This window comes from Pagrus pagrus, assembly GCF_965226575.1.
Source record: "Pagrus pagrus genome assembly, chromosome: 7".
Taxonomy (NCBI): domain Eukaryota; kingdom Metazoa; phylum Chordata; class Actinopteri; order Spariformes; family Sparidae; genus Pagrus; species Pagrus pagrus.
This window is the reverse complement of record NC_140191.1, coordinates 10,918,685-10,932,307: the sequence shown is the minus strand read 5'-3', so window position 1 is coordinate 10,932,307 and position 13,623 is coordinate 10,918,685. Positions and strand designations below refer to the sequence as shown.

The following is a 13,623-nucleotide window of genomic DNA, read 5'->3' as shown; positions in this document are numbered from 1 at the left end:
AGATGTAAAACTTTATTGACTCAGATGGAAAATGGCTGCACATCCACTAAAACACAGTTGTTAGAACGATGGAAGAAAGGCAGCAGAGTGAGATGGTGATCACAGGTTCAAACTTAATAGTTGGCCATGGTTGTCTCCAGCCAGTCGTTGAAGAGGCAGACCTGTGAGTGGAGACAGAACGAGGTGTGTTAGCACCGACAGCCAGCGGCAAACATGGAGAACTTTAACTAGTGTAAATATATATTGTAGGTTCACCTTGGCGTAGACACCAGGGTGGTCCCTCTGAGCACATCCGTAGCCCCAGGACACAACACCCTGCAGCTCACCGTTGCACACGACGGGGCCACCAGAGTCACCCTGAGAACAGAGAGAATAAGAACAATAAAAAGGATCAAATACAACTTAATCATGTCAGTGCTGCAATTGAACAAATGTGTTAAGTGGTCCAGTATAAGGACCACTGCAGACTCCTCTTGTTACACACCTGGCAAGAGTCCTTGCCTCCCTCCAGGTATCCAGCGCAGAACATGGCATCGGTGATCATGCCGGGGTAGGAGTTCTCACAGTCCCTGGTAGACAGGATGGGGAGGTCCAGGCACTGCAGCTGGTCGCCGCTAACAGCTGGAGATCAAGAGAGAAAAGAAAGAGATTCAACTGGAGCTGCACTTCAGTAAAACATAGATGTTGAGAGCACAGTGCAGGAGTTTCTACTCACAGCTCATGGTGTTGCCCCAGCCAGAGACCAAGCACATGGTGCCAGCGGGAGCACACTTGGTGGGCAGAGCCACAGGCTGCACGTACTGGTTGAGGGTGGCGGGCTTGCTCAGCTTGATGAGCATGATGTCGTTGTTGATGTTGTAGGAGCTGTAGTTGGGGTGGCGGATGACACGGGCGGATCTGATGAACTGCTCGGTGCCCTCGTTGCGGTAGATATCATGCTCTCCAAGACGCACCTCAACACGGCTGGAGAGGACAGAGTGGATTAGTGGCAGCTGAGCTTCATAATGCCTGGTGAAAGCAAATGAATCCCAAAATGCAAAACTTTATAACTTTATAATATCAAGGAGTGACATACGACTTGTAGCAGTGAGCAGCAGACACAACCCAGTTCTCGTTGACCAGGGAGCCACCACAGAAGTGGTAGCCAGAGTTCAGAGACACCTGATGGGGCTGGGAGTGGGCCGTGCACTCATACCCTCCGACGATCTTGTCGTCATCCAGGGCAACTGAAAACACACATGACAGCAACAAGTTAGCTTAAAGTACTCTCTACTGGCAAAACATTGTAAGAAAACGATATCTCTTTGATTGCAGAATGTCCTTTTGTGTATTTTTAATTAAAGTCCAAAGTCTGCATTCAGTACTGAAGATTATTAGAGATCAATCAGCCATGCTCAGATTCAAACCCTCGTTTTAGGGAGATTCTTTGGTTACTCTGGACAAAGTTCTGGGATAAAGGCAGACAGACTGTCAGCAGAAAAGATCTGCTGGAGAAGATCTTCACACTCACAGGCAGCTCCGACGAGCAGAACGAAGACGAGACACCTCATGGTTGCTGTGTGATCCTGTCGATGAGAGGACTTCACCTGGAGCCCTGGTTTATATCCACGGTCAGGAGAGCTGTCATGCTCTCCGCCTGTTCTCATTGGTCAGTGAGGAGCCAATCTCTGTAGCTGAGTGTATAGATTAGGTAAATTATTTCCAGAGTTGCAGAAACAGGTGAGGATGGCTTTTCTTGTCAGCAAATTTTTGGATAAGGAAACATATGAATAGACGTGGCTGCTTGGTACTGATTCATTTATTTTGCTAAAAGTAAAATAAATCTCTCATGATCTATAATATCCAAACAATTTGTTAAGTTAAACCTGTTTTTGTTTTGGTATCACTTTGTTTATATATTCTCAAGCATTTATGTCAGATCAAACATTACATGTCTCTTAATGGCCACAAATGACTTGTCTCATAAGATTAACACTCACAGCCCAGTTATTGTTTTAACATCAGGAGTGACTTTTGTGTTGACCAACATGATGACAGAGAGGATTAAACATCATGATATACTTTTTTAGAAAATTTCTGGTTAAGACCTAAGAATAAGTACATTGTACTTATGTGTGGTCTTGAGGTGCAGACACTGTGCTAAAATACAGTGATAGTCACACAGCCTTTATACTGAGAAATGTTTTTTTAATCGACTTCATTTATCTATTGGCTGTAGTAACTTGACTTAATTATGGTGTCGAAGCAAAATTAATGATATATTCCAAAATATGATTTATGGCTATTATGCAGTTTAACTTAGCACCACTTTGTCCAACTCATTTCTTTATTCATTCATTCATTCATTAATTCAACCTTTATTTAAATGTTGAAAAATAATTGAGGGCAAGTCCTCAATTTGAATGATGTTGAGAGCACAAATAAAAAAACAGAATAGGTGCAAAAATGTGACAACAAACCGTAACAAGGAACAAAATCACAGTGCTAATAAACATAACGTGTATATAAAGCACAAGTACAAGTGTACAAGTATGTTAATATGAAATTCAAATGTGAAGTTTCTGATCCAACCAGATATCCAAATATTCGTATTCAGAAACCCTTTCCATACTGTGTCCTGTTAGAGTGGCAACATGCAGACCAATTTCTGCGATAACTCTGGCTCCAGAGAATATCATGAATTTGTTTTTGTTTACATTTAGGACTAATTTTAGGTTAAAAAGAGAAACTTGCAGTTTGTCAAAAGCTTGCTAGAGAATTGTCATGGCTTTATGTGCAGTTTTAGCACAGCAGTACAGGACTGTACATTAAGCGTATAATCGGATGTTACTGTTTATTATAGAGGATGTAATATTGTTAATATAAGTTGTAAGAACATCAATAATTAAACAGCCTGCAAGAAAACCATCATTCAGGCTTTACTATTCTTACGGTTTTCGCAAAAGTTTGACTCCAGCCCCCTACTGCTTGAACTGACTTGTGTTTCTCTGGTCACATATAGTCACCTCTATGTTAAGAGGTTCAGGTAATTCTGACTAAAATGAATAGAAATTCAAACATTTGTTTTTCCAATCTTAAAATGAGAATCCATTGTATAATGACAAAAAAGTATCCAAAATTAAGTGTAGTTGTGTGAACATTTAGTATTTAGCCCCATTATCCTATGAGCATATCATTATAATAGCATGATGTATAATTTAAGTTCAGGTACTACCTGTCAATTTGCATTCACAGGTCTTTTCCCGTGAGGCTTGTAAACCAATTTTAACACGAACTGCAGTATTTTAGCATTAAAGTCACACACTGAAGCTCTAAAAAGATGAGGTTTTATTTTACTTATGCAACACATGATTGATGCTTTTTATTGGATTGCTTGTTGGTTGTGCAGGACTGAACTGTGCAGCTGAACAAGCTATTTCTGGTTTGAATGGCATCAGTTAACTCTGAACTGTTACATGCTGCAGCAGCACATTTTATGGTCCATTTTTGGAACAACAAAGTTTAATTTCACCAGTGTGGATATCAATATTATGAACAGAAGATACAGGATGAGCAGTAATCCCCTTGTTTGTACTGTATGTTTAAGAGTGGTACACTATTAACACTGAAGTGAAATGTGGTTGTGAGCACTGTGATGACAATACAATGGTGTTGGAAGACAGGCAGAAAACAAAGACAAATGATGTTGGAATAAAGATGTAAAACTTTATTGACTCAGATGGAAAATGGCTGCACATCTACTAAAACACAGTTGTTAGAATGATGGAAGAAAGGCAGCAGAGTGAGATGGTGATCACAGGTTCAAACTTAATAGTTGGCCATGGTTGTCTCCAGCCAGTCGTTGAAGAGGCAGACCTGTGAGTGGAGACATAAGGAGGTGTGTTAGCACCGACAGCCAGCGGCAAACATGGAGAACTTTAACTAGTGTAAATATATATTGTAGGTTCACCTTGGCGTAGACACCAGGGTGGTCCCTCTCAGCACATCCGTAGCCCCAGGACACAACACCCTGCAGCTCACCGTTGCACACGACGGGGCCACCAGAGTCACCCTGAGAACAGAGAGAATAAGAGCAATAAATAGGATGAAATATAACCTAATCATGTCAGTGCTGCAATTGAACAAATGTGTTAAGTGGTCCAGTATAAGGACCACTGCAGAGTCCTCTTGTTACACACCTGGCAAGAGTCCTTGCCTCCCTCCAGGTATCCAGCGCAGAACATGGCATCAGTGATCATGCCGGGGTAGGAGTTCTCACAGTCTCTGGTAGACAGGATGGGGAGGTCCAGGCACTGCAGCTGGTCGCCGCTAACAGCTGGAGATCAAGAGAGAAAAGAAAGACATTCAACTGGAGCTGCACTTCAGTAAAACATAGATGTTGAGAGCACAGTGCAGGAGTTACTACTCACAGCTCATGGTGTTGCCCCAGCCAGAGACCAAGCACATGGTGCCAGCGGGAGCACACTTGGTGGGCAGAGCCACAGGCTGCACGTACTGGTTGAGGGTGGCGGGCTTGCTCAGCTTGATGAGCATGATGTCGTTGTTGATGTTGTAGGAGCTGTAGTTGGGGTGGCGGATGACACGGGCGGATCTGATGAACTGCTCGGTGCCCTCGTTGCGGTAGATATCATGCTCTCCAAGACGCACCTCAACACGGCTGGAGAGGACAGAGAGGATAAGTGGCAGCTGAGCTTCATGTTAAAAGCAAATAAATCCCAAAATGCAAAGCTTTATAACTTTATAATATCAAGGAGTGACATACGACTTGTAGCAGTGAGCAGCAGACACAACCCAGTTCTCGTTGACCAGGGAGCCACCACAGAAGTGGTAGCCAGAGTTCAGAGACACCTGATGGGGCTGGGAGTGGGCCGTGCACTCATACCCTCCGACGATCTTGTCGTCATCCAGGGCAACTGAAAACACACACATGACAGCAACAAGTTAATAGTTTGCTTAAAGTACTCTCTACCAGCAAAACAGTTATTACTTTGAATGCAGAATGTCCTTAGTCGAGCCCCAAAGTCTGCATTCAGTACTGAAGATTGTTAGAGATCAATCAGCCATTCTCAGATTCAAACCCTCGTTTTAGGGAGATTCTTTGGATACTCTGGACAAAGTTCTGGGATAAAGGCAGACAGACTGTCAGCAGGAAAGATCTGCTGGAGAAGATCTTCACACTCACAGGCAGCTCCGACGAGCAGAACGAAGACGAGACACCTCATGGTTGCTGAGTGATCCTGTCGATGAGAGGACTTCACCTGGAGCCCTGGTTTATATCCACAGTCAGAAGAGCTGCCCTGCTCTCTGCCTGTTCTCATTGGTCAGTGAGGAGCCAATCTCTGTAACTGGATGTATAGATTAGGTTATTCATTTCCAGAGCTACAGAAAAAGGTAAGGATGGCTTTTCTTGTCAGCAAATTTTGGGACAATCACAAGGAAACACATGAATATGGACCATCTATGTAAACAATTATGTTTTTTTTATTTTTATGCTTATATATAGTATCCCCCTCTCTCTATATATATATATTTACACACACATTACCATGATGAACTAAAACATTCATGTCCTTTCCTAACATTACCAAACTGAATTACCACATCATTATTACATGTCTCTCAATGGCCACACACAACTTGTCTCGTAACACTCACAGCCCAATTATTGTTTTTTTAACATCAGGAGTGACTTTTATCTTGACTAGCACGATGACAGAGAGGATGAACACTTTAATATTCTGTTAAGAACACTTCTGGTTAAGACCTAAGAATAAGTGAATTGCACTTATGTGCAGCATTGGGTTGCAGACACTGTGCTGAAATACAGTGATAGTGATACATATATTTCAGACAGGAATGTTGTTTTTTTAATAAACTTAATTCATTGTTCAGCTGGCGTTTCTAAAATTATACCTTCTAAAATATGATTTATTGCTATTAAGCAGAGTTTGACTCATCAACTCATCTCTATGTAAAAACACCAGTTTTTAAAAATCCTGCAAGAGAACCATAATCAAAAATAAGAACTTCTACTACTTCTTTTTTAAATTAAACATTTAAATGCTGGCTTTAGTATTGCAACTTTTCTTTGGTGAAGGTTTCTCACTGCACAGGTACAGCACAGCGGTACCTCTTTCTATATTTAGAGGTGTGTGAACACAGTGGGCTCTATCTTACACACAGCTCAGCGCAAGTGTTATTGTTAGTTTCAGACTGAAGCAGGTGTCATTTTCACGCCCAGCACCCACGTTGTGTGAGTAACAAAAGTACTCGGGCACCCCTGGATGTGTTGGTCTTAAAGTGAGGTGTGGTCAGGTGCACTGATGGTGCATGCAGCAGAAAGTGACAGTGCCGTATACCAACACAAAGCTGGTCTAAAGGCAAAGGCGCAGTATTTTTCCAGCTATTTAAAGGACTCATTATTCAGATAGTTAGATGGACCTACATAGACGGGGTCATAACGTGCCTACACTCAGCTTTGATAACTAGAGAGGCTGCTGTCAGTTGTTTTCAACATTACTATGCGCAGTAATGTCACTGCAGCAAATAACCTGGCACATGTAAGCAGCTAAACTAAAAGCGGTTGTTATAAACCTGACAGGACAGAGGAAACTCTCCACAAGGAACAAAATTAATTAAATTTTTGTCTTTTTTTTAGACATGATTGAACTCATGATATACACTATCAGTTTATTTAATGTATGAATCTGGATTGTGTGTGCGTGTGACCTTTTGATGTGTAGAAAAACACACAGGACATTTATTGACATAAATCTTTGCCGATCCTGTCTGAGTTTTAAATACTCAATGAGATTATCTGCTGTTCCTCATTTGTAAATGCGAATATTAAGCGAACACATTGCTTATATTATGGATAAGAGAAGATTTATTTTAATCTAAAAAAAAGGGACAAGCAGTGAATGAAATACAAAAAAGGCTATGACAGTTCAGAGTTACCTGATGTCCAACAAAGCAGAAAGAATTTGTTCAGCAGCTCAGTTCAGTCCTGCACAAACCGACAAACAATCTGAGAACGGCATTGATCATTTGTGACGTAAATGACATACAAATTCATCCTTTCAGGCACATAGTGTGTAACCTTAAGCTTAAATACTACAGCAAGTTTTAAAAAGCCTCACGTGAACAGAACTCTGAATGTAGAATGTCAAGTAGTACATGATCTTAAATGTCAATTTCATTTATGACATGCTCAGGGGCAACTAGGGCTAAATGCTAAATGTTCACCCGACTACAATTACTACTACACTCTGCTATCAATTTTGGGTGATATATATATATTTTTCATTTTATGATGCATTCTCATTTTTCAACATGCAAAAACGTGTCTTAATTTCTATACAGAGGTGCTGTGTTTACCTGTGCGATGTGACCACATCAACACGAGCCAACAAACAACTAACAGGTGGAGTGAAACCTTCAAGAAAAAGTCACAATACTAAAACCTGCTTTCAAATCTTTAAATAAAAGAAAAGTAGTAGCAGAAGTACTCGTTGTGAATGGTGGTTCTCTTGCAGGCTGTTTAATTATTGATGTTTTTATAGAGAGATCAGTTGGACAAAGTGGTGCTAAGTGAAACTTAATAGGAATAAATCACATTTTAGAGCACAGCATTTATTTTGTATCTAAACCATAATTCAATTGAGTAACTAGAGTATTGCTGAGTATAAAATTGGTGTGACTATCACTGTATTTTAGCACAGTGCCTGCACCTCAGTATTGCACATAAATACAACGTACTTATTCTTAGGTCTTAACCAGACGTTTTCTTATAAAATAAAAAATTATAGTGTTCATCCTCTCTGTCATCATGTTAATCAAGATTAAAGTATGTCCTGATGTTTATAAAACAATAACTGGGCTGTGAGTGTTAATCTTATGAGATAAGTCATGTGTGGCCATTAAGAGACAAGAAAAGCCATCCTTACCTTTTTCTGTAGCTCTGGAAATGAATAATCTAATCTATACATCCAGCTACAGAGATTGGCTCCTCACTGACCAATGAGAACAGGCGGAGAGCAGGGCAGCTCTCCTGACTGTGGATATAAACCAGGGCTCCAGGTGAAGTCCTCTCATCGACAGGATCACACAGCAACCATGAGGTGTCTCGTCTTCGTTCTGCTCGTCGGAGCTGCCTGTGAGTGTGAAGATCTTCTCCAGCAGATCTTTCCTGCTGACAGTCTGTCTGCCTTTATCCCAGAACTTTGTCCAGAGTAACCAAAGAATCTCCCTAAAACGAGGGTTTGAATCTGAGAATGGCTGATTGATCTTTAACAATCTTCAGTACTGAATGTAGACTTTGGAGTTTAATTAAAAATACACAAAAGGACATTCTGCAATCAAAGAGATATCTTTTTGTTACAACATTTTGCTAGTAGAGAGTACTTTAAGCTAACTTGTTGCTGTCGTGTGTGTTTTCAGTTGCCCTGGATGACGACAAGATCGTCGGAGGGTATGAGTGCACGGCCCACTCCCAGCCCCATCAGGTGTCTCTGAACTCTGGCTACCACTTCTGTGGTGGCTCCCTGGTCAACGAGAACTGGGTTGTGTCTGCTGCTCACTGCTACAAGTCGTATGTCACTCCTTGATATTATAAAGACAAAGTTTTGCATTTTGAGGTTCATTTGGTTTCACCAGGCATTATGGAGCTCAGCTGCCACTAATCCTCTCTGTCCTCTCCAGCCGTGTTGAGGTGCGTCTTGGAGAGCATGATATCTACCGCAACGAGGGCACCGAGCAGTTCATCAGATCCGCCCGTGTCATCCGCCACCCCAACTACAGCTCCTACAACATCAACAACGACATCATGCTCATCAAGCTGAGCAAGCCCGCCACCCTCAACCAGTACGTGCAGCCTGTGGCTCTGCCCACCAAGTGTGCTCCCGCTGGCACCATGTGCTTGGTCTCTGGCTGGGGCAACACCATGAGCTGTGAGTAGAAACTCCTGCACTGTGCTCTCAACATCTATGTTTTACTGAAGTGCAGCTCCAGTTGAATGTCTTTCTTTTCTCTCTTGATCTCCAGCTGTTAGCGGCGACCAGCTGCAGTGCCTGGACCTCCCCATCCTGTCTACCAGGGACTGTGAGAACTCCTACCCCGGCATGATCACCGATGCCATGTTCTGCGCTGGATACCTGGAGGGAGGCAAGGACTCTTGCCAGGTGTGTAACAAGAGGACTCTGCAGTGGTCCTTATACTGGACCACTTAACACATTTGTTCAATTACAGCACTGATATAATAATGATAATGATGATATAATAAGTTATATTTCATCCTATTTATTGCTCTTATTCTCTCTGTTCTCAGGGTGACTCTGGTGGCCCCGTCGTGTGCAACGGTGAGCTGCAGGGTGTTGTGTCCTGGGGCTACGGATGTGCTGAGAGGGACCACCCTGGTGTCTACGCCAAGGTGAACCTACAATATATATTTACACTAGTTAAAGTTCTCCATGTTTGCCGCTGGCTGTCGGTGCTAACACACCTCCTTATGTCTCCACTCACAGGTCTGCCTCTTCAACGACTGGCTGGAGACAACCATGGCCAACTATTAAGTTTGAACCTGTGATCACCATCTCACTCTGCTGCCTTTCTTCCATCATTCTAACAACTGTGATTTAGTAGATGTGCAGCCATTTTCCATCTGAGTCAATAAAGTTTTACATCTTTATCCTTATTTGAACATCATTTGTCTTTCTGTTTTCTGCCTGTCTTCCAACATCATTGTATTGTCATCACAGTGCTCACAACCACATTTCACTTCAGTGTTTATAGTTTACCACTCTTAAACATACAGTATAAACAAGGGGATTACTGCTAATCCTGTATCTACTGTACATACTTATTTTGCCATCCAAGCTGGTGAAATGACAACATTGCTTTTCCAATAATAATCAATACAACATGCTGCTGCAGCATGTAACAGTTCAGAGTTAACTGATGTCCATTCAAACCAGAAATAATTTGTTCAGCAGCACAGTTCAGTCCTGCACAAACCAACAAGCAATCTGAGAAACAGCTCTGATCATTTGTACATAAATCACATCCTTTTAGAGATGCAGTGTGTGACGTAAATGCTTAAAATAATACATCTAAGGTTACAAATTATGTAAGGAGGATAAATGCATTGTTTCTGTTGCTGGATGATCACTGCAGGTAATGCCATTGATATATATATTTTCCTAATTTAATAATTAGATAATGAAAGAAAGATCATTTTTATGACCCGTCCCACTTGGCCCAAGGACTGAGATCTGTGCACCACTATTATACACATAGGGACGCACAACAGCACTCCTCTTCCTCCTCTTCTCCAGTTAAAAATCTTTGTATTTTACTATTTTGCAGAGTGATGATTGTGAAACGACAAGGCAGCTGTTTAATATCAATGCTCCAGGCCCTGGTGCACCTGGCTCTTAGCACCCTGATTAGTTTAATTCATGTCGCCCCCTTATAGCCCACTATACAGTGAAACAGGGCCCAGTGGTTCCAAGCTGTGTGTTTCAAGTAAAAATACAACATTCTACTTGAATAAAATCATTAATACTACCATGGAAAATGTACTTAAAGTAGTAAAAGTACTTCTTATGCAGAATGGTCCATGTCCTTGGATTGCTTTTGCACAAATGAGTTCTGTTGTGGGACGAGTTACAACTTTATCATTCTTATTAGTGCATGGGGACGTCATGTAAATCCCAGATTAGTTTTGTACGACTCCAACCTTAATATGTCTAATCAGCCAGATCACCAGGAAACACCTGTATGGTGTGCATCAGCTTTTATCTATAACAATGCATCATTTCTAAGTTAATTTTGATAGCAAAAGTAGCCGCAACACTTGCCTTTGAAATGTAGTGGAGCAGAAGTATAAAGTAGAATACAGTGCAGATACTCAAATAACGTAAATGTACATCAAAATTGTACTTAAGTAAACTTGACTAATGTATTAGTTACATTACACCACTGGTAAGCAATTTGCTTTCAGTCTCAGTCTGGCAGCTGCTGGGATTATTTTATTTTTAGGTTTCCTCGTTTCTTGTTTTGTGTTCATTCAGTCTGTATTTTTATCAGCTGAACGAATGTCTACTGTGTCATTAAGAACAGTAAACTGTTAAAACACTTCAGTGGAATATCAAAGCATGCTTGTAACACTGTGATGACAACACCATGATGTAGGAAGAAACAGAAAAAAACAGAAAAAAACTTGTGTTGAATTGAATATTTAAGACTTTATTGACTCAGATGGAAAATGGCTGCACATTTACAACAATACTGTTGTTTGAATGATAGAAGAAAGGCAGCAGAGTGAGATGGTGATCACAGGATCAGACTTAATTGCTGGCCATGGTGTTCTTCAGCCAGTCGGTGAAGATGCAGACCTAAAAACGAAGAAAAAACAGTGTTAGAACAGTAAATAAGCATAACATTGGGCTGACAGAACAAACTGGATACAGCGTGTTGATTTAATATCGTCTACTTAAGGTTTACCTTGGCGTAGACACCAGGGTGGTCCCTCTCAGCACATCCGTAGCCCCAGGACACAACACCCTGCAGCTGACCGTTGCACACAACGGGGCCACCAGAGTCACCCTGAGAACAGAGAGGGTAGAGAGTGTTAAATAAAAATTTAATCCATAACAGGGCCATTTCATTCCGGGCATTAACTTTGAAATACATACCTGGCAAGAGTCCTTGCCTCCCTCCAGGTATCCAGCGCAGAACATGGCATCGGTGATCATGCCGGGGTAGGAGTTCTCACAGTCCCTGGTAGACAGGATGGGGAGGTCCAGGCACTGCAACTGGTCGCCGCTAACAGCTGGAGATCAAGAGAGAAAAGAAAGAGATTCAACTGGAGCTGCACTTCAGTAAAACATAGATGTTGAGAGCACAGTGCAGGAGTTACTACTCACAGCTCATGGTGTTGCCCCAGCCAGAGACCAAGCACATGGTGCCAGCGGGAGCACAGCTGGTGGGCAGAGCCACAGGCTGCACGTATGAGTTGAGGGTGGCGGGCTTGCTCAGCTTGATCAGCATGACGTCATTGTCGATGTTCCAGGAGTTGTAGTTGGGGTGACGGATGACACGGGAGGAGTCGATGAACTGCTCGCTGTTCTCGTTGCGGTAGATATCGTGCTCTCCAAGACGCACCTGAACACGACTGGAGAGGACAGAGAGGATTAGTGGCAGCTGAGCTTCATGTTAAAAGCAAATGAATCCCAAAATGCAAAACTTTGTCTTTATACTATCAAGGAGTGACATACGACTTGTAGCAGTGAGCAGCAGACACAACCCAGTTCGCGCTGACCAGGGAGCCACCACAGAAGTGGTAGCCAGAGTTCAGAGACACCTGATGGGGCTGGGAGTGGGCCCTGCACTCATACCCTCCGACGATCTTGTCGTCATCCAGGGCAACTGAAAACGCACACGACAGCAACAAGTTAGCTTAGAGTACTCTCTACTAGCAAAACGTTGTAACAAAAAGATATCTCGTCAAGTGCAGAATGTTCTTTTGTGTATTTCTATTCAAGGCCCAAAGTCTTCATTTGGTACTGAAGATTGTTGGAGATCAATCACCCATTCAATCAGATTCTTTGGTTACTCTGGACAAAGTTCTGGGATAAAGGCAGACAAATTGTCAGCAGGAAAGATCTGCTGGAGAAGATCTTCACACTCACAGGCAGCTCCGATGAGCAGAACGAAAACGAGACACCTCATGGTTGCTGAGTGATCCTGTCGATGATAGGACTTCACCTGGAGCCCTGGTTTATATCCACGGTCAGGAGAGCTGCCCTGCTCTCCGCCCGTTCTCATTGGTCAGTGAGGAGCCAATCTCTGTAGCTGGATGTTGGGATTAGATTATTCATTTCCAGAATTACAGAAAAAAACTTAATTGTAGAAGTAATGACGTTTTTCTTGTCAGCGAATTTGGAAAATCACAAGGGCCAGTATGACTATGGATCTTATTGGTTCCTGGTTTATGTATTTATCAATTTATAATGCTAAAAGTTCAATGATAATTATGTGATTCATAATATATAAACAATAAAACTGTTTTTTGTTTTGTTATCACTTAGGTTTTTTTGCTACATCATTACTACATGTCTCTTAATAGCCACACAGGGCTTGTCTAATTAGATCAACACTCACAGCCCAGTTATTGTTTTATTAATATCAGGAGTGACTTTCATCTTGATTTGCATGATGACAGAGAGGATGAACATTTTAATATTCTGTTATATTACTTCATATCAATCAGCTACATTTCAGATAGAAATATTGTTTTTAATTGAATTCATTTATCTGTCGGCTGTAGTCACTCAGCTGAATTATGGTTTAGATTCAAAAAAAATTATACCCTCTAAAATATGATTTATTGCTATTAAGCAGAGTTTACCTTATCACCACTTTGTCCAACTCATCTCTATATAAAAACATCGATAATTAAACAGCCTACACGACAGCCATCACTCACAATAAGTACTTCTACCACTACTTTTCTTATATTTAAAGCGTCCTCCTTTGTTTTGGTAAAAGTTTGATTCCACCACCTGTTGGTTGAAAGTTGGCCAGTGTTTCTCTGCTCACATTGTTCTATATTTAGAGGTGTGT

At 41.7% G+C, this 13,623-nt stretch overlaps 4 protein-coding genes across 4 annotated transcripts; 1 reads left to right on the top strand and 3 right to left on the bottom strand.

Moving 5' to 3' along the window:
- Positions 1 to 78: 78 nt before the first annotated feature.
- Positions 79 to 1,646, bottom strand: LOC311260043 (trypsin-2-like; the record flags this gene model as incomplete). Its single annotated transcript, XM_084357548.1, has 6 exons — positions 79 to 161; positions 256 to 357; positions 485 to 621; positions 716 to 963; positions 1,076 to 1,226; positions 1,511 to 1,646. 6 exons carry the CDS (start codon positions 1,644 to 1,646, stop codon positions 114 to 116), a joined length of 822 nt encoding a protein of 273 aa, XP_084213674.1. The 3' UTR covers positions 79 to 113.
- A 2,073-nt stretch (positions 1,647 to 3,719) lies between these two features.
- On the bottom strand, positions 3,720 to 5,318 carry LOC311260525 (trypsin-2-like; the record flags this gene model as incomplete). The annotated part of the gene is made up of 6 exons (XM_084358411.1): positions 3,720 to 3,855; positions 3,950 to 4,051; positions 4,179 to 4,315; positions 4,410 to 4,657; positions 4,763 to 4,913; positions 5,183 to 5,318. The coding sequence occupies 6 exons, from the start codon at positions 5,316 to 5,318 to the stop codon at positions 3,808 to 3,810; spliced, it is 822 nt and encodes a 273-aa protein (XP_084214537.1). The 3' UTR covers positions 3,720 to 3,807.
- A 2,701-nt stretch (positions 5,319 to 8,019) lies between these two features.
- LOC311260524 (trypsin-2-like) lies at positions 8,020 to 9,630 on the top strand (the record flags this gene model as incomplete). The annotated part of the gene is made up of 6 exons (XM_084358410.1): positions 8,020 to 8,155; positions 8,440 to 8,590; positions 8,701 to 8,948; positions 9,043 to 9,179; positions 9,326 to 9,427; positions 9,522 to 9,630. 6 exons carry the CDS (start codon positions 8,020 to 8,022, stop codon positions 9,567 to 9,569), a joined length of 822 nt encoding a protein of 273 aa, XP_084214536.1. The 3' UTR covers positions 9,570 to 9,630.
- Positions 9,631 to 11,237: 1,607 nt separating this feature from the next.
- On the bottom strand, positions 11,238 to 12,825 carry LOC311260523 (trypsin-1-like; the record flags this gene model as incomplete). The annotated part of the gene is made up of 6 exons (XM_084358409.1): positions 11,238 to 11,393; positions 11,503 to 11,604; positions 11,694 to 11,830; positions 11,925 to 12,172; positions 12,276 to 12,426; positions 12,690 to 12,825. The coding sequence occupies 6 exons, from the start codon at positions 12,823 to 12,825 to the stop codon at positions 11,346 to 11,348; spliced, it is 822 nt and encodes a 273-aa protein (XP_084214535.1). The 3' UTR covers positions 11,238 to 11,345.
- Positions 12,826 to 13,623: the final 798 nt, after the last annotated feature.